The sequence below is a fragment of the Centroberyx gerrardi genome, chromosome 4 (assembly GCF_048128805.1).
Source record: "Centroberyx gerrardi isolate f3 chromosome 4, fCenGer3.hap1.cur.20231027, whole genome shotgun sequence".
NCBI classification, from domain to species: domain Eukaryota; kingdom Metazoa; phylum Chordata; class Actinopteri; order Beryciformes; family Berycidae; genus Centroberyx; species Centroberyx gerrardi.
In genome coordinates, this window is record NC_136000.1 from 29,695,304 (window position 1) to 29,714,358 (window position 19,055).

A 19,055-nucleotide genomic window follows, 5' to 3' on the forward strand; every position below is an offset into this window, starting at 1 on the left:
CACCTGGTGTGTGTGTTAGCTATTTAGTGTGTGTGTGTGTGTGTGTGTGTGTGTTTTGCCCAGGGAGATGAATAACTGTCTGTCTCGCCACACATATCACAGAAATCCCCTGCTTATCTCTCCCCTCCAGAGTCTTTCACTTTCGCTCCTCTGCTACCACTCCTCCCTACTGTCTTTATATCCATCCATCCATCCACCCATTGATCAATAATCCAGCCGCTGATTCATCCCTCCGTCCATCCTCTATCCACTTCTTTTCCTTGGTAAAACATCCTTCATTCTGCAAACGCTTGATCTGTTTGATTTCACTTTCTGTTTCTCTCTCTCTGTCTTCCTTGTCGTCCGTCGTTCCTCCATGGCAGTGTAAAAAGAAACGGTTGGGTCGGGGGTGGGGGGGCGTGGTCAATCTAAGGCTCCTCCTCCCCGGTGGAAACAGCCAATCGCATGGCCACAGACAGGTGGTCGGTGAGGCCGGCCAGTTGGGTGATGAAGCTGAACTCCTCGATGTCCTGCAGGGGGCGGAGAGGAGAGCTGTCAATCATCATGACATCAGCAAGCTTCCCTTTCATTCTGTAGCAATTTGCAATTTGTTTTGAATGAAAACTGAATTCTAAATAAAATGCATTACTGTTGTTTAATAATTTAATACTAATAATAATGAATATTATACGATGCTTTTAGACGATACTACTACAACTATTACTATTACTACTACAACTATTACTAATAATAATATTCATTATTATTAGTAATAGTTGTAGTAGTATCGTCGATAGTATTAATAATATTACAGATATATTATGTATAATAATATATAACAACAAATATACAATACATAAAATAACAAAAAAATAAATAAAATGTGTTATTTAATAAATGTATACCTATTGTAGTACTACTACTACTAACTATTAATAATGATAATAAGGAGTAGTATCAAATTATTAAATAATAATGAATTATATTTATAATATATATACTCCTGACAGTGATGGTTTATCACAGTAGACAGATATAAGCACCAATGGAATCATTTTACTCTTGTAATTTCTCTGTCTCTTTGATTAATGTGTCACGTTGCTGTCTTTTATACAGGAAATTATATAGAGATTGAAGGAGGCATTATGGAATAATGTGTGTAAATCATATGTGAAAATTTATGCTGGGTTGTTTCAAGAGACCAGGCTGGGTTATTATTGGGGAACAGAAAACGAGCCACTTAATCACTTTTACAAGGCAGACAGTGTGAAATTACATGTCCTTACAGTGACTACGCTCTGGCACAAGGTGGCAGCTTAACGCCATTGAGAGAGAGAGAGAGAGAGAGAGAGAGAGAGAGAGAGAGAGAGAGGGGAAGACAATCTATGCAAATTAAGTGATTTGGTTTTCCTGATCCGTTCCGATCCCCCAGACAGACTGTGATAACAATATCGCCCTTGTTCCCTCCCAGTTTGTCTTGTCCCTCTTTAGCTCTCCTGGCTTCAAATCTCACTTCTCTTAAAGCGAGTGAAAAGTTCCTCCAGCGGGTTGAGATCATTCCACTTGTTTCCAAATGCAGTTTCAGTATCAGTATCTTGAAATAAGGCAGAACAAGATCAGACTAGTACCAAGAAAATTACAGATTGTTTTACGTTGTCCAATAAAAGCACGACTGTAAGACTAAGTGCTGTACTCTTCAACAAGGTAAAAATTTGGAGTCCTGATGCAAAACCAGCTGAGAGCCACTGGTCACCCTGCTCTGGCTCTTGCCTATAAATAGCTTTCACTGTGTGTGCAATTACATTGAACCGCATAGTCTCGCACAGCCTCACTTAAAATCCCAAAACCGGCCAGTCTCTCCGACTTATCCGGGATTCATAAATCAAGCCCCGTCCCACATGGCTCTGAGAACTGGCTGCAGCACCTGATTCATGTTTTATTTAGAACTTTGATGCATCTAAACTTGTGTATATTCACATCATGTTCTGGAAGGGTTTGACTTGAAACCTCATACTGTAAATCATTTTTTTTGGTAAAGTAATATATTATTAGCCTACATACTTTATAAGGGATCTGACATTTTATTGCATTGGGTGCCAGTAGTCTACAGGTTAGAGAAGCGGTTCAAATCCCCAATTAACTTTCCCTGAATGAAAGTTGAAAATCAGTTATTACAAGTTATTACATTATCCGACAGTTATTACATTATCAGCTGCTTCATGCCCTTTTGGATGCATGAGGCTGTGAACCAGATTTGAACCTGCAAAGACTGGGACTGGGACAAAGCTGTTCTGACAGGGTATCTGCAGGTTAGACTTTTAATTTGCTACCTGGAATTGAAGTTTAGTCCAATTTAACAGCTACAATAAAAAAAACCCTGATCAAAACTGCTTCTGATTTAACAGTAATGAATGAATGAAAGAATAAGAAAATATAAGAAACTATAAATCGGCAGTATGAGAAAAAGGACACCAGGAAATTAATACTTTGGAGATGCGATGACTAATTATGTTTGTAAGGGTAACTTTCTAATTTCCTAATAACTCCCTAGAAAGGAACTTTGAATTTTTTAGTAAGTTTCCTGGAAAGAACCATGACACGATGTACTAATTCTAGGGAAAATAGAGAAAAAGTTCAATGGTACTTTGGTAGTTGGTAAGTACCTCCAATTTCTTCTGGAGTTTCCAAGACCATAAACCATGAAATGATAGTAGAAAGTTACCTTTGTAAGAGTCAACATGCATGTGGGCCAAACTTCATGTGAACAACTGTACATAAAGCTGTCATTACATGGTGAAGACCTCTGAAAACTGCACTTAACACATTTGAACTCTTTATAAGGCCTTCAATTTCGATCATTTAAGACATTTTCTGAGTTTTTAAGAACCCGCAGACTGAAATCCTCCACTAAACAGTACCAGTTTCCAGTCCTGCTGCTGGCCCTCGTCGCTGTAGAGGATGTAGTCGATCCGCCGCCCGTTGCCCTTCAGCGGGATCTTCCTCCCCTTCTGGCTGCTGCCGGGACACTGGCTCTTACTGGGCGGAAACACCAGGTACTCCTTCCTCCCCTCCTCGTTCTCCATCACTCTGACGGAGTTTAGACGCAGAGAGAGAGAGAGAGAGAGAGAGAGAGTGTGTGTTATTTTACTGTGCTCCTATCTTTATGAGGACCAAATGGCCTCACAAGGATTGAAAGATTAGGAAAATCCTCCAAAGTGAGGACATTTTGCCGGTCCTTCCTCTACAAGGGCTTAGTTTAGGGTTATGTTTTTTTTCAAGTTTTTTTTCCTCCAAATTTTCAAGCTGAAATTAAATGAATCTTGCACTGGAAATGAGACGCCTGAATGCAGGAAAAGTATGATAGATATGCATATATATATACATTTACATTCTGGGGCATATATTCTTGTAATTCCCTACACAGCCATAAGAGGGTGCACTCGAGCACAAATTGGATTGTCATTTTAAGGATAAGATTAGTTTATGATTAGGGCTTGGATTTAAGGTTAAGGTTAGAATCAGGATTAGGTTTAATTTAGGGTGAGGGTATTCTTTTATTCCCCAGTCAATTGGGTTACTTAACCAAGAGAGCAGGAGAGTCAGGAAAGTTCAATAATAATCATGAGATGTGCAATACCTATACCAAAACTTTGGGTGGAGGGTGCAATATATGGGCTCAGTGCAATATGGGCGTAACCCAGGGTTCCTGCTATTCTGATGCTTATGTGTAATTGGGTGTAGTGTGATTATGTGCTTTATGTGCAATGTAATTGTATGTTTACCCTGTGTATGATGTGTATTTCTTTTTTAAAACGGAGCTGCTATGATGCATAACAAATTTCAGAGAAATCTGACAATAAAGTTCTATTGTATCATACCTTTAGCATGTAGTGGAAAGGCTTATGGCTAGAATCAGGGATTAAGGAATGAATTTAGTCAACAGTAGAGCCCCACAAATACAGTAAAACAAACCTGCGTATGTGTGTGTGTGTGTGAATACTTGCACACCTATGTGCACCCACACATTGAACTCACTTTTGTAAACTTTCAGGTGAGCTGGCCTCGTCGTCGTAAAGGCCGCTGGGATCCAGTAGCGTACCTGTTGAACGACAGCGCAGAATCATCACAGTGAGTACAAACACACGCGCTCATTTCACCTCACACCACATTTCACGCAAAATTTGAAGCCGTAAAAGCACACGCAGTCTAAACACCCTCCTGCACGAAGACAGCAGCACTCTGTAAAGTTCCTCTGGGCGCTCGCTGGTTGCCGGAGCTCTCGTGAAACAGAGTCTGCTGCACAGCCGGCGCATTTCACAAAGTCTAAGAGCAATTTTTAGATCGCCGAAACAAAGATGTTTCGGCATCTGAGGTGTCAGGCAGGAACACTCCGCCACACAGACAGGCTGGTGGTAGAGAAATGAGCTTCCTACTAGAAAATACTGTTCTCTCAGCTTTCACATGGTAAATACTGCTAGAAAATACTTTTCTCTCAGCTTTCAGGTAGTAAATACTACTAGAAAATACTGTTCACTCAGCTTTCACATGGTAAATACTGCTAGAAAATACTATTCACTCAGCTTTCACATGGTAAATACTGCTAGAAAATACTATTCACTCAGCTTTCACATGGTAAATACTGCTAGAAAATACTGTTCACTCAGCTTTCACATGGTAAATACTGCTAGAAAATACTATTCACTCAGCTTTCACATGGTAAATACTGCTAGAAAATACTGTTCTCTCAGCTTTCACATGGTAAATACTACTTGGGAATTGGGCATTTGGCGAAAAACGTCTAAAAAATGTCTCAGATTTTCTTCTCATAAGTCATCTCTTGTTTTAAATATCCACCCAAGGTGCTGGAGTCATATGAAATTAAAAAAAAAAAACACTTAGATCTATGTAAATTTTCATTTAATTAAGCGCAAACAAGGTCAAACAAGACCTTCTTCAAGGCACAAGGTCTTGTTTGACCCAAAGCTCGCACTTTATTAAAAGAAAATTCCTTATTCTGGTGATGAAAGCTTTTAGAAATGCCATGGCGGGACACTGCTACTTGCTGTCTTTTTCATTTGTGGTTGACATTGCAGTGTTTGTTTTGCTGTGGCAGCTTCAAACGAGCTCGACCACACGAATACACGTCCATGTCGTTGCTTTATTCCCACATGAAGTGAACGCAGCACAAGTCCTGCAGGTTGTGTGTGTGTGTGTGTGTGTGTGTGTGTGTGTCTGGCCGGCTGGCATCCCGACTCACTGGAAGATTACTGGCGCTTTCAGAGTTCAGCACATTTCACGAAAAAAATCTATCAATGCACCATCAATACGCTGTCTCACAATAGCCTGCCTGCCTGGCGCTCTGCCTGCCTTTTTGTCTGTCTGTTGTATCTGTTGAGGTATAATCTCCTTTGGATAAGCATTACGCGATGGGATAATCTGTCCTTCCCTTCCCTTTCATGCATTCTTCCTCTCCCTGCTGTCTTTCTCTTCCGTCTTTCTTCCCTGCGCTGCCTAATAGCCACCAACGGGGGAAAGCGCAGATCCGTTCCTCTGGCTCGCCGTACGCACCGACGTCTCCGGTCCAAATAAATAAGCCCCTTTTCTGAACGAGCCCTTTCACCCCGCCCTGCCCACACTGTCCCCGAAATACCGCTGGCCTAAATAACACTTCATACCCAGACCAAAACCCTCCAGTTTTTTTTTTTAACGTCACTAATGCCCGTGTATCAGCACACTGTACTGGGTGTGTTTGAATTCACACAGTGGGTGCGTCCAGATTTAGCCAGACAGCCAGATTATAGTCCGCTCCGCTCTGCAGGCGCTGTATGTGCCAACGGTTTCCCTCTGCCGATGCGATGGCGTGCGCATGTGCAACTATATGTGTTTGGATGTGTATGTGTTTTCATGCGATTTGCATGCGGAACAATACGTGACGTCAGAATGTGCGCCTGGAGGAATGTGTGACTCGTCTTGTGAGCATTTGCATGAACAACGAGGAGTGGGTGTGTATGTGTGTGTGTGTGTGTGTGTGTCCTCTCACCCAGAGCCCATGGTTTGTCCTCCCCGGGCCCCAGGCGACATGGGTCCTTGTATTGAGTAAAGAGCGCATGCTGCTGTTCCAGCTTGTCCTCTGGAAAAAACACAACAACCACATACATACAGTAGCATTACAGACGCATGCAGGGACAGTGACAGTTTTGGGCGCATTCAGCAAAAAAAGTAATACATTACAACATTATGACTTTATTTATTACTGCCTGGGAGCGGTAGGAGAACTCTGTTTCCTCTCCAGTGAGTGATCAGGAAAGCAAACAATGTCCAATGTTCTTGTTGTCCTTTTACTGGATGAAATCAAAGTAGTGGGAATACTTCCACCCAGAGAAAGTCAACTTTTCTACCATTCTACCATTCTACCATTTCTACCAAAAATGACAAGGATTCAGATTTTTATTCTTGTCAAGGTGGAAAAGCCTCTGAAACAGCTTTTAGACCATCATAGGACACTAAAACTCTCCACTGAAACCCAGACTAATTAAATTCTTAGGTGGGTTGGCAGCTCCTTAAGGGAACTCTTCATTGAAGATTTCACAACTTGCCACCCCTTAAGAGTAAAAAGGGAAGAACCTCCATCAAACTGATAAAAAAAAAAAAAAAAAAAAAAAAAAAAATATATATATATATATATATATATATACAGTATATATCTACCCTTTCCCTTACCAGAGGAGCAGTTGTCAAAGTTGAGGTCTCCCAGGATGACGTCGAAGGCCACCAGGTCTTCCAGCACCTTTTCTCCTTCGGGTGGTTGGGATGAAGACTGGCGAAACTCGGCCCCCCACTGGAGCAACAGGTCCAACTGCTCACAACGCACCGACGCATCGCCTGGCGGATGGAGGAGTGTGTGTGTGTGTGTGTGTGTGGTAGAGAGAGGGAGGAAGGAGGGAGGAAGGGAGAGAGGAAGAGAATTAATACAAAGTGTCGCCTGTCAAGCCACCCGAGCGTATCTGAATTAAATTGAATTGAACTGACCTAAGAAAGAGAAAGCGAGAGAGGAGGAAAGAGGGATGGAGAGCAGGTCTGGGTATTGCCAAGGACCTCACAATACAATTCACTATCGATAGAGTGGGTCAGGATATGACTCAATATGATACAATACGAAACGATACAATATGAAAAAATACAATACAATACAAAACGTTCCAATACGATACGATACAATAGGCTACCGCATGATAAGATACGATACCATATGATAAGATACGATACGATACGATACAATGCAGTATGATAAGATAAGATACGATACGATACCGTATGATAAGATACGATATGATACGATACAATACAGGATGATAAGAACAGATACGATACAATACCGTATGATAAGATAAGATACGATACGATACCGTATGATAAGATACGATACGATACGATACCGTATGATAAGATACGATACGATACCGTATGATAAGATACGATACGATACGATACCGTATGATAAGATACGGTACGATACGATACAGGATGATAAGAACAGATACGATACAATACCGTATGATAAGATACGATACAATATGATACCATATGATAAGATACGATACAATACAATACAGGATGATAAGAACAGATACGATACAATACCGTATGATAAGATACGATACAATATGATACCATATGATAAGATACGATACAATACAATACAGGATGATAAGAACAGATACGATACAATACCGTATGATAAGATACGATACAATATGATACCATATGATAAGATACGATACGATACAATACAATACAGGATGATAAGAACAGATACGATACAATACCGTATGATAAGATGCGATACGATACCGTATGATAAGATACGATACCGTATGATAAGATACGATACCGTATGATAAGATAAGATACGATACCGTATGATAAGATACGATACGATACTGTATGATAAGATACGATACCATATGATAAGATACAATACGATACCGTATGATAAGATACGATACGATACGTATGATAAGATAAGATACGATACCGTATGATAAGATACGATACGATACGTATGATAAGATAAGATACGATACCGTATGATAAGATAAGATACGATACCGTATGATAAGATACGATACGATACGTATGATAAGATAAGATACGGTACCGTATGATAAGATAAGATACGATACCGTATGATAAGATACGATACGATACGTATGATAAGATAAGATACGATACGTATGATAAGATAAGATACGATACCGTATGATAAGATACGATACGATACGTATGATAAGATACGATACGGTACCGTATGATAAGATACGGTACCGTATGATAAGATACGATACGGTACCGTATGATAAGATAAGATACGGTACCGTATGATAAGATACGATACGGTACCGTATGATAAGATACGATACGGTACCGTATGATAAGATACGATACGATACCGTATGATAAGATACGATACGATACCGTATGATAAGATAAGATACGATACCGTATGATAAGATAAGATACGATACCGTATGATAAGATAAGATACGATACCGTATGATAAGATACGATACGATACGTATGATAAGATAAGATACGATACCGTATGATAAGATACGATACGATACCGTATGATAAGATACGATACGGTACCGTATGATAAGATAAGATACGATACCGTATGATAAGATACGATACGATACGTATGATAAGATAAGATACAATACCGTATGATAAGATACGATACGGTACCGTATGATAAAATATGATACGGTACGATACAATACCATATGATATGTTAAGATACAATATGATACACTATGACATAATAATAATATAATAATAATAACTTTATTTGTATAGCACTTTTCAATACAGGTAACAAAGTGCTTCACAACAGTCAATATAAAACACACAAACAAATCAAAATAATAAAAAAAAAAAAAAATAAACATCACACAATAAAAGCTTTTTTTTAATAAAAATGTGTCTTAAGAAGTTAAATAAAACGGGGAACTGACTCTGCGAGCCTGATCTCCTCTGGCAGGTTGTTCCAAAGTCTAGGTACCCTGACAGCAAAGGCCCTGTCGCCTTTGGTTTTCAACCTAGACCTTGGAATGGCTAGCAACGCCCTACCAGAGGATCTCAGGCTGCGTCCTGGCTCATAGGGGGATAAAGGTCAGAAATATAGGGAGGGGCCAGCCCATGCCTGGCCTTAAAAGTAATTAAAAGAATTTTAAAATCAATCCTAAAATAAACAGGCAGCCAGTGCAAGGATGCTAAAACAGGGGTGATATGGTCACATTTTTTGGACTGAGTTAAAAGCCGAGCTGCAGCATTTTGAACTAACTGTAGGCGGTGGATTGATTTCTGACTGAGACAGGTATATAGGGAGTTACAGTAGTCGAGGCGTTAGGAAATAAAAGCATGGTTGAGTTTCTCCAGATCTGTGGCTGAAATAAAAGACTTAACCTTGGCTATATTTCTCAAATGATAAAAACATGACTGAACAAGTTTCTTTACATGGGGTTCAAAACACAAGTCCTGATCAAAAACTACACCAAGATTTCTGGCTGAGGACTTAACATAGGTTGCTAGTTCACCTAGGTTTGCCATGATTTGAGATCTGTTTGCAGGGACATGATATGATACAATACAATACAATATGTTATGATACGATACAATACAAAGCGATACAATATGATATGATGGGTCTGGACACGATACGATACTCTATGCTATGATTCCATATAACAGTGATATTTATTTATTATACTGCTTTGGCAGCATTTGTTTCTGTCCGCTTATGCCAACAAAGCCAATATACATTTTTAATTTGAAACACAAAGAAGAGAGAGAGGGAAGGAGAGGGAGGAGGTGAAGTGTGGGTGACAGAGTGTGAGAGAGAAATAATAGCTCAATAGTGGAGAGTGTGAGAAAGAAAGAGGTGTAAAGATATTGTTGGGTGAGTAGGTGGCTTTGGCTTTCGTTTTGATTATTCCCAGCTCCAGCTCAAGTACATGTGAAATCTATTTGTTTTTTTTTGTTGGTTTTTTTGGTACTGTAGCGTCCAACAGAACACTTAGAGAGAGATGCTGCTAGAGGTGTGTGTGTGTGTGTGTTTGTTTCATTTTGGGTGTTCGCATAGAAAAACCATAGAAAAGTATGTATGCAAGCACAGATGAATGCAGCATACCAGGGTTTGAGTAAAATATGTTTTGGAAGGCAAATACCGATATTTTGGGATTTAAGCTACCAATAGATGATTTACAGAATCTTCAAATTTGACGATTTTCATGTCAAAAAATTACAAAAAATGACAAGTATTCAGTGTTTCCCAGAATTTTCTTCTTGTCAGGGTAGAAAAACCTCTGAAACAGCATTTAGACCATCATGGGACACTAAAACTCTCCACTGAAACCTAGGATGATACTACTACTACTACTAGTACTACTACTACTGTTACTACCAGAGCTTGAATTGGGCCCAAAAAATTGATTATTCTTCTGCGACCATCACCGTCTGCCCTGTATGGTTTGGGAAAAAAATATTGCTGTAATAAATTTAAAGTACAAATGCATTACACTTCAATACGGCCACCTTTAAAGATCAGCATGACCTCAATTTTACTGCGGCGGAGCTTGAGCGTGCGTCAGTCTGTCGGCAGGCCTCATGCTATATTAGTCCGACCCGATCGAGTCTGAGTGAGTGATGGAAGAATCAGACATAATCACACATGTGGAATATGATCAAAATGTCTCATTAGAATCAGTTCAGCTGAAGGTCTTCCCATACAATAAATATGTAATCCAACAAACTGCATGCTTTTAATAATGCTTTTAGTACAGGGCCAATATCGGCTTGATGTATCATCAAACTGACATATCGGTCCAACCCTAGTGCACACACACACACACACGCGCACACACACACACACGCACACACAGCATGCGCCCCAAGCAGGAAGAAGATTCTCATATACAAGTCTTCTCACCCAGAAAAAGAATCAGGTCTCTCTCTCTCTCTCTCTCTCTCCCTCTCTCTTATTTTTCCTCCCTCCCTCTCTTTCTCCCTGCACCCCCTATCGCCCCAGCCCCCCCCGCACCCCCCCCCCCCCCCCCGCACCCCCCCCCCCCTCTTTATGTTTGATGTATCTTTAGAAACAGCCCCGGCGCTGCTATATTTAGGGCTCTGCGAAGCGTAGGAGGAGCCGGGAATAGCAGGCGGACGGAGTTGGGGGGTGGGGTGGGGAGTGGGGGGGGGGGGGGGGGGGGGGGGTCGGGGGGGTTTGCGGTGGTGGTGGTGCGGTGGGGGGACGTGTCTCTGGTAAAAAATGAGGGAGGCATCGACCGGAGCCTTTAAATAGGGCTGTGACGCCTTAAACAGCTTGAGCCAGTCGCCATGGGAACGGCAGGAGGAGGCGCGCCGAGGGTTTTGATGCGCCCATTTATCTGGCTATCTGGACATACACACACACACACACACACAGACACACAGACACGCACGGTATGTGTGTGTGTCTGTTGGTTGTAGCTATCTGGCTGTTTTAGAGAGAGACAGAGAGAGAGAGAGAGAGGTGGTGGACAATCACAAAGACACACACACCCACACACAGAGCAAATATCCTCTCCACAGCACAGAACAGAACAGTGGAAGACATTGTAACATAGTATCAATATATTTATGTGTGCAAGTGCATGCAGAGAGAGAGAGAGAGAGAGAGAGAGATTGGGCAGCTGCACAACAATGTAACTGTACCTTCTATGGCGTGGAGGTGCGTACACGTGAGGTATCCCACAACCCTTTGCTCCTGATGGGAGGTGCCCACATGAACCTGCAGGAACCACAGACAAACATGACATGTTGTTACTCCGCCGCATTCAAACAAGCAGCCACAGAGCCCACATGACAGGTGTGTTTACATGCGCAGGTAACATCTCATATTACTGAATATAGCATAAGACGAAGCTTCATTGATCGCTGTGGGAAAGTGGGTCGTTGCAGCAGCAAATAGTAACAGGATACAGCAGAGAAAAATAGCATATAAATAAGGATATAGGAAATGGGGGGAATTAACAAAACACAACTGACAGTTATGACAGTAGTGGAAGTGTATGAATCAAAAGTATGGAAATAATAGGAATAAGTGCAAGAAATATGTACAATATGAAATTTATAAAAGATGTGAAATTAATGCAGTATGAGATCAGTTAAAGAAATGTCAAGAAATATGCAATATGTGACACATTAGAAGGATTTTAGTGCGAATACACACAATGTCAATACTAAATGTCACATTTGCATTAACATGTCTACAAAAGGCCATTCATATGTACAAAACGTGTCTAGCGGAGACACGTGTATCTTATCAAATATACCCAATTTACACATGCAGACTTGAATAAACACGTTTTGATTGTTACAATAGAAACTGAGCTCATGTAGCCTGTGAAAAAAACAGCAGTAAATGGGATTCCATGTACACATCCAAGTGTATCCTGGGAAACATACTTTGTACATGTTTTGAGTAAAAATGGAATATTGTTTTCATGAAAGTAAATGCACTCCCCCCCCTTTCGGACAATTTGAGATTACTGATTACCGGCTGATAACTGATTGCAGCCTGCAGCACCAGCAGCGTGGCAGGCAGCAATAGCTGGGACATTAGCATTGTGATTTGCTGCCGATGAGTGATGTTGCTAAAAAAAAAAAGGCAAGCTGCTGTCAACTATGAACCATCTTGTCTCGGTTGATCAGCCTCCAGAAAATTAACCAGCGTCCAGAAATGTGCTCGTTGTGTCAGACATCGTCTCTTTAAACAAAGTGACTGGATGGCTGTTGAAGTTCAGACAGGCAAAACTTCATAGCAGAAATTATGAATATTTATTACGTAGCAACAAATGCCGTGCGTTGTTGGTGTCCGACAGAAACTCCTATGTGCAACTTTAAAGAGTAAATGAACCCCAAACCCAAATCTGTGGTGAAGCCTGACATCTAATGGTGAAAAGTAGGGTACTGAACTGGCCATCTGCTATTGGCTGGTCTTTGTGCCAGGTGATGTCACTAGGTACTTTTCAACATTAGATGTCAGGCTTCACCACAGATTTGGGTTTGGGGTTCAGTTACTCTTTAAAGTGGTAATCCTTGAGTTCCTTGTTTTTCCTTGTCAATCAAACAGTGTGGGTCTGTGTCGTCTTTTTCCTTGGATTTTCTGTTTGAGTTTCTGTAGGTGGCGCTCTTTTCTCTGTCTGTTCAGCCATGGTGGCTATCACTGCCCATGCTAACTACCCAGCTCTTCTTCTATTTATTCCAAACAAACCGCAAACGTAAAGCGCATCACTTCCTGTACTCCAGAGCATTTTTCCCAGAAATTACCTACCAGACACCGTCTGTTTAGAACAGCAAATGGAAAAGCTTTCATGAACTGGACAAAGAGTTTTTAAAATGGACAAAAAAGTCATTGATCAAGGAATCGGAAAAAGCTGGTAGATTTTCCCCCTGACATTTGTACAGCCTTGACATTCTCCTCATTATAAATGAGCATTATAAATGGCGTGGCATGGCCCCTGGGGCATGGAACATGGTTTATTGGTAGGAGAAAATGTCAGCTATCCATTACTCTAAATAAAAGGCAGAATTGGACATTGTACAGGGTTTCTGCACCAACACCATCAACACCAACAACAGCATATCCTCCGGTAATGTCCTATCATTGCCACTGTTATTGCGCATAACTTTCCATGCAAAGGCATAAAGATGAAGCAGTGGGGTTGGAGTGATTTCACACCACCCAAAATTTCCATGTATTGTTTGAAATGACCAATGACACAACACAAACGTGTGGATCAAACAAGGAGCTGTAGCTATTCTTTTTTCAGCACTTCCTCATATAATTTATACATTTTTCAATATTGCTTCCCAGCCTCCGCTTCTGAGCGAAGCTGCAATAAATTCATCATCGCTCGACGTCTAATCAGACGTCTTTAAGAATCAGTGTTGAGGAGTCCTTCAGAAACACAGACTCGAGACACAGAGCCGAGAGGGAGCGCAGGTCTGGAGTGGAGGTGGGTGGATATGGACTGATGAGGAGGAGGTGGAATAAAGGGTTGCAGAGAAAGGGAGATGGTGATTGTGGGGTGGTTAGTTTGAAGTGGAAAAGCGTTTGGGTGGAGTAGACCTATAACAAGACAGAATGCACTCTGTTAGAGGGACAGAGGTGGAACTGGGCGGAGTACGGCTCCATCCTCATAATTAAAGAGGTATTTTTGTAGAGCTTCGGGATTTTATCCTTGAAGTATTTTAAACCTTTAAAGTAATAATCCATAACATTTTCATCTAAATAAATGTCTGTTTTGCTACTATCATGGATTGATATAACACAATAGTGATTCATAGCCTATAGCCTATATTTGGAATATACAGAAGAAGAACTGGGTAGTTAGCATGAGCAGTGATAGCCACCATGACTGAACAGACAAAGAAAAGAGCGCCACCTACAGAAACTCAAACTGCATCAACAGAAAATCCATGCTCCGCCCACACTGTTTGATTGACAGGTGATCTCTGGGAAGTGCAGTGCAGAAACACCACAGCAGTGAGCGCTGAGCACCAAAGATGGAGACAAAATAATACAAAACCACAGCAAAGAGCACATAGCATCAAAGATAGAGACAAAATAAAAAAACAGCAGGATCTCACGGATTACCACTTTAATTATTTTACCCTTGTAGTATTTATACACTTTTAAAGCACCCATACCTTGTGATAAAATAAGCAAGTGTGGCCCTCACTCCTTGATTCAGACAAATTCATGTGCATATTATCAAGATTAATTCAGTATGTGATTACAATTTAAAAAAATCAGTACTTATCTCTATGGTAAATTACCTATGGTGTTACAGCGCCCTACTGGGGAAGGGAGTTTCACTCAGACAAATGGGAACTGATTACCAATAATGGGATGGCTGTTTTGGCTTGGTATCTGTACAGAGCTCCTAATGAAAAATCCTAAAAGCCACAATAAAGCATTAGTCTAATTAGCCCCGACTTTAATACCGAACACAAAGCTCACATTTTAGACCGGAGCGCAGTAAATCTACCGCACCTCGAGGCGATATGTTTCCCCGTCTAAGATTTGTAGCATTAGTTCAATTAAGCTGCACTTAATGGAATGACTGTTCTGTCTGAAAGACTGGGCTGGACTGGACAAGACTAGAACAGACTAGTCCAAGTTTGTTACAGAAGCTGAACCAAAATTCAGCCATGATCCAAATAGATTAAGACACCAAGGGTTGTTTACTGCAACTCTGGGTTCAAATCTACTCATGACAAGTTTTCTGTAGGGTTAGGGGAGTGAAGTTTTCATTTTTAACCATTTTTAACTTTTTTTTCTTATTTAACCATCACCAAAACCTTAAACCTAACCGTAACCAAACTGTTTTAGTTGCCTAAACCTTAACCGTTAGCTGACCTTTTCATGTGAAAATGTCATGTCCAATTCCTGTTATTGTCACATAATCCACATAATAGTGGTGGAGGAACGTAATCTTCACATAATTTGTGTCCATAATGCGTAATCTGTGTTTCAGAACTCATTAACTGGTACTATTTGACCCAGGTCCAAAGTGGAAGAGAGCAGGACAGTCCAGACTGGTCCAGAACAAAACAAACCCAGTCTAGACCCAGACCATTCAATTTCTGCATGGTTTCCTTCTTTCTCCCTTTTTGTTTTCTCTCATTTCTGTTCTCCGGCCATGTTTCTCTCAACTTTCTCCACTTCTTGCTTTGCTCCTTATTATAACATCATGGTTACACATATTTTTCACATATTATTTATATTAAATATGTTTATATATAGCACATATTTCATATTTAGGTATCCGTACTTAAGTAGTCGTGACTGCCACCTGTCAGTAAATCCATAAATGTTAGTAATCCATACTTCTACTAGTCTGCTTCAACTACTGTGTTGAAATTGTCAACAGCATGTTTATATGTTTATATAACCCCACATGTATTTCTCTTCTATTATCACTTTTATTGTTTTTTATTGCTTGGTTTGTATTCAATCTGTGCACTTATATTCTAATTTTCTTGTGTTTACCCTATTACTTTTGCTGCTTCAACAGCCTAATTTCCCCACGGGGATCAATAGAGTTTCATCTTGCCATCATCTCATTCTTTCTTTTCCTTCCATCTCGCCAACTCTCTGTCCTCATTCCTTCCCTCTCTGTTGCTTCTCTCTTCTCCCCCTGCCCTTCCCCTCTCCTCTCTATCTGCATGCTGCCCTCTGTATTAATATTTCAGGGGCTTATCCATGCTTGAATAGGTGTGTGTGCACCCTGAAACTGACAATGGGCCTGAGGGGATTCTTGTGGAGTACGTCTTGCTTGGGTTGTGTGTGTGTGTGCCTGTGCATGTGTGTGTGTGTGCACTCATGCATGCAAGCCAGAGTGGACTTCTACATTTGGTTTAAGTGCATACTGTATGTTTATATTTGCTTCTGCCGCTGTACGCAGAAGATGAAGTTAAGATGATGCCGGTGCTAATTGGAGTCCTGTGTACCGACGAGAGAAGAAGAGCCTCGACTGGAAGGAATTTAGGCGGAAATGAGTTGAAAGTGTTTTTTGTTCTCTGTATGAATAGAAATGAAATGCATTTTTTTTTTTAATAAAACAGCAAATGAATCAGAAGACAGGATATGAGATGCTAAAACTTGATCTCTCCCAAGACTTCCTCTCATCGCAGCATTTGAGACGGAGCTAAACCGAACTGAAATGAGCTGTGAGAGGTGATTTCACACCAGAACCCAACCAAACCAAGCCTGACTATGAAACCGCCGTTTGCTATAACGAATCACCCTCACTGTCCGTTCAGACAGAAAGTGAGTTGAAATTTCGCCTCGCTTTACTCGCATGAGTTTGATCGCTTCCCTTGAAAAATAAGCGGCAAAATTGTAACCCTGACGACATGCAAGCAAAAGAAAGCAGCACACTGACAGAGCAGTCATCATGATTACTAGTTTAGGTTGACATCTTTCTATAGTCCAGTCATTATGATTAGTGGTTTTGGTTGACATCTTTCTATAGTCCAGTCATTATGATTAGTGGTTTTGGTTGACATCTTTCTATAGTCCAGTCATTATGATTAGTGGTTTTGGTTGACATCTTTCTATAGTCCAGTCATTATGATTAGTGGTTTAGGTTGACATCTTTCTATAGTCCAGGCATTATGATTAGTGGTTTAGGTTGACATCTTTCTATAGTCCAGGCATTATGATTAGTGGTTTTGGTTGACATCTTTCTATAGTCCAGTCATTATGATTACTAGTTTAGGTTGACATCTTTCTATAGTCCAGTCATTATGATTAGTGGTTTAGGTTGACATCTTTCTATAGTCCAGTCATTATGATTAGTGGTTTAGGTTGACATCTTTCTATAGTCCAGTCATTATGATTAGTGGTTTAGGTTGACATCTTTCTATAGTCCAGGCATTATGATTAGTGGTTTAGGTTGACATCTTTCTATAGTCCAGTCATCATGATTAGTAGTTTAGGTTGACATCTTTCTATAGTCCAGTTATTATGATTAGTGGTTTAGGTTGACATCTTTCTATAGTCCAGTCATCATGATTAGTAGTTTAGGTTGAGATCTTTCTATAGTCCAGTCATTATGATTAGTGGTTTAGGTTGACATCTTTCTATAGTTCAGTCATTATGATTAGTGGTTTTGGTTGACATCTTTCTATAGTCCAGTCATTATGATTACTAGTTTAGGTTGACATCTTTCTATAGTCCAGTCATTATGATTAGTGGTTTTGGTTGACATCTTTCTATAGTCCAGTCATTATGATTAGTGGTGTAGGTTGACATCTTTCTATAGTCCAGTCATTATGATTAGTGGTTTTGGTTGACATCTTTCTATAGTCCAGTCATCGTGATTAGTAGTTTAGGTTGACATTTTTCTATAGTCCAGTCATTATGATTAGTGGTTTAGGTTGACATCTTTCTATAGTCCAGTCATCATGATTAGTAGTTTAGGTTGACATCTTTCTATAGTCCAGTCATTATGATTAGTGGCATGGTTGACATCTTTCTATAGTCCCATTATGATTAGTGTTTTGGTTGACATCTTTCTATAGTCCAGTCATTATGATTAGTGGTTTTGGTTGACATCTTTCTATAGTCCAGTCATCATGATTAGTAGTTTAGGTTGACATCTTTCTATAGTCCAGTCATTATGATTACTAGTTTAGGTTGACATCTTTCTATAGTCCAGTCATCATGATTAGTAGTTTAGGTTGACATCTTTCTATAGTCCAGTCATTATGATTAGTGGTTTAGGTTGACATCTTTCTATAGTCCAGTCATTATGATTAGTGGTTTAGGTTGACATCTTTCTATAGTCCAGTCATTATGATTAGTGGTTTAGGTTGACATCTTTCTATAGTCCAGTCATCATGATTAGTGGTTTAGGTTGACATCTTTCTATAGTCCAGTCATTATGATTAGTGGTTTAGGTTGACATCTTTCTATAGTCCAGTCATTATGATTAGTGGTTTAGGTTGACATCTTTCTATAGTCCAGTCATTATGATTAGTGGTTTAGGTTGACATCTTTTCTATAGTCCAGGCATTATGATTAGTGGTTTAGGTTGACATCTTTCTATAGTCCAGTCATCATGATTAGTAGTTTAGGTTGACATCTTTCTATAGTCCAGTTATTATGATTAGTGGTTTAGGTTGACATCTTTCTATAGTCCAGTCATTATGATTAGTGGTTTAGGTTGACATCTTTCTATAGTCCAGTCATTATGATTAGTGGTTTAGGTTGACATCTTTTCTATAGTCCAGGCATTATGATTAGTGGTTTAGGTTGACATCTTTCTATAGTCCAGTCATCATGATTAGTAGTTTAGGTTGACATCTTTCTATAGTCCAGTCATTATGATTAGTGGTTTTGGTTGACATCTTTCTATAGTCCAGTCATTATGATTAGTGGTGTAGGTTGACATCTTTCTATAGTCCAGTCATTATGATTAGTGGTTTTGGTTGACATCTTTCTATAGTCCAGTCATCGTGAT

The 19,055-nt window shown here is 40.1% G+C and overlaps 1 protein-coding gene across 1 annotated transcript in view; it reads right to left on the reverse strand.

The window, feature by feature from the left end:
* Window positions 1-407: 407 nt before the first annotated feature.
* The window catches only part of smpd3 (sphingomyelin phosphodiesterase 3), a 31,103-nt gene continuing 12,455 nt past the window's right edge, over window positions 408-19,055 (reverse strand). The window contains exons 4-9 of the mRNA XM_071894713.2: window positions 11,734-11,809; window positions 6,700-6,861; window positions 6,020-6,109; window positions 4,015-4,078; window positions 2,898-3,066; window positions 408-509 (exon numbers count right to left, since the gene is read on the reverse strand). Coding sequence (XP_071750814.1) covers window positions 408-509; window positions 2,898-3,066; window positions 4,015-4,078; window positions 6,020-6,109; window positions 6,700-6,861; window positions 11,734-11,809 — 663 coding nt within the window. The remainder of the gene's footprint in view (window positions 510-2,897; window positions 3,067-4,014; window positions 4,079-6,019; window positions 6,110-6,699; window positions 6,862-11,733; window positions 11,810-19,055) is intronic.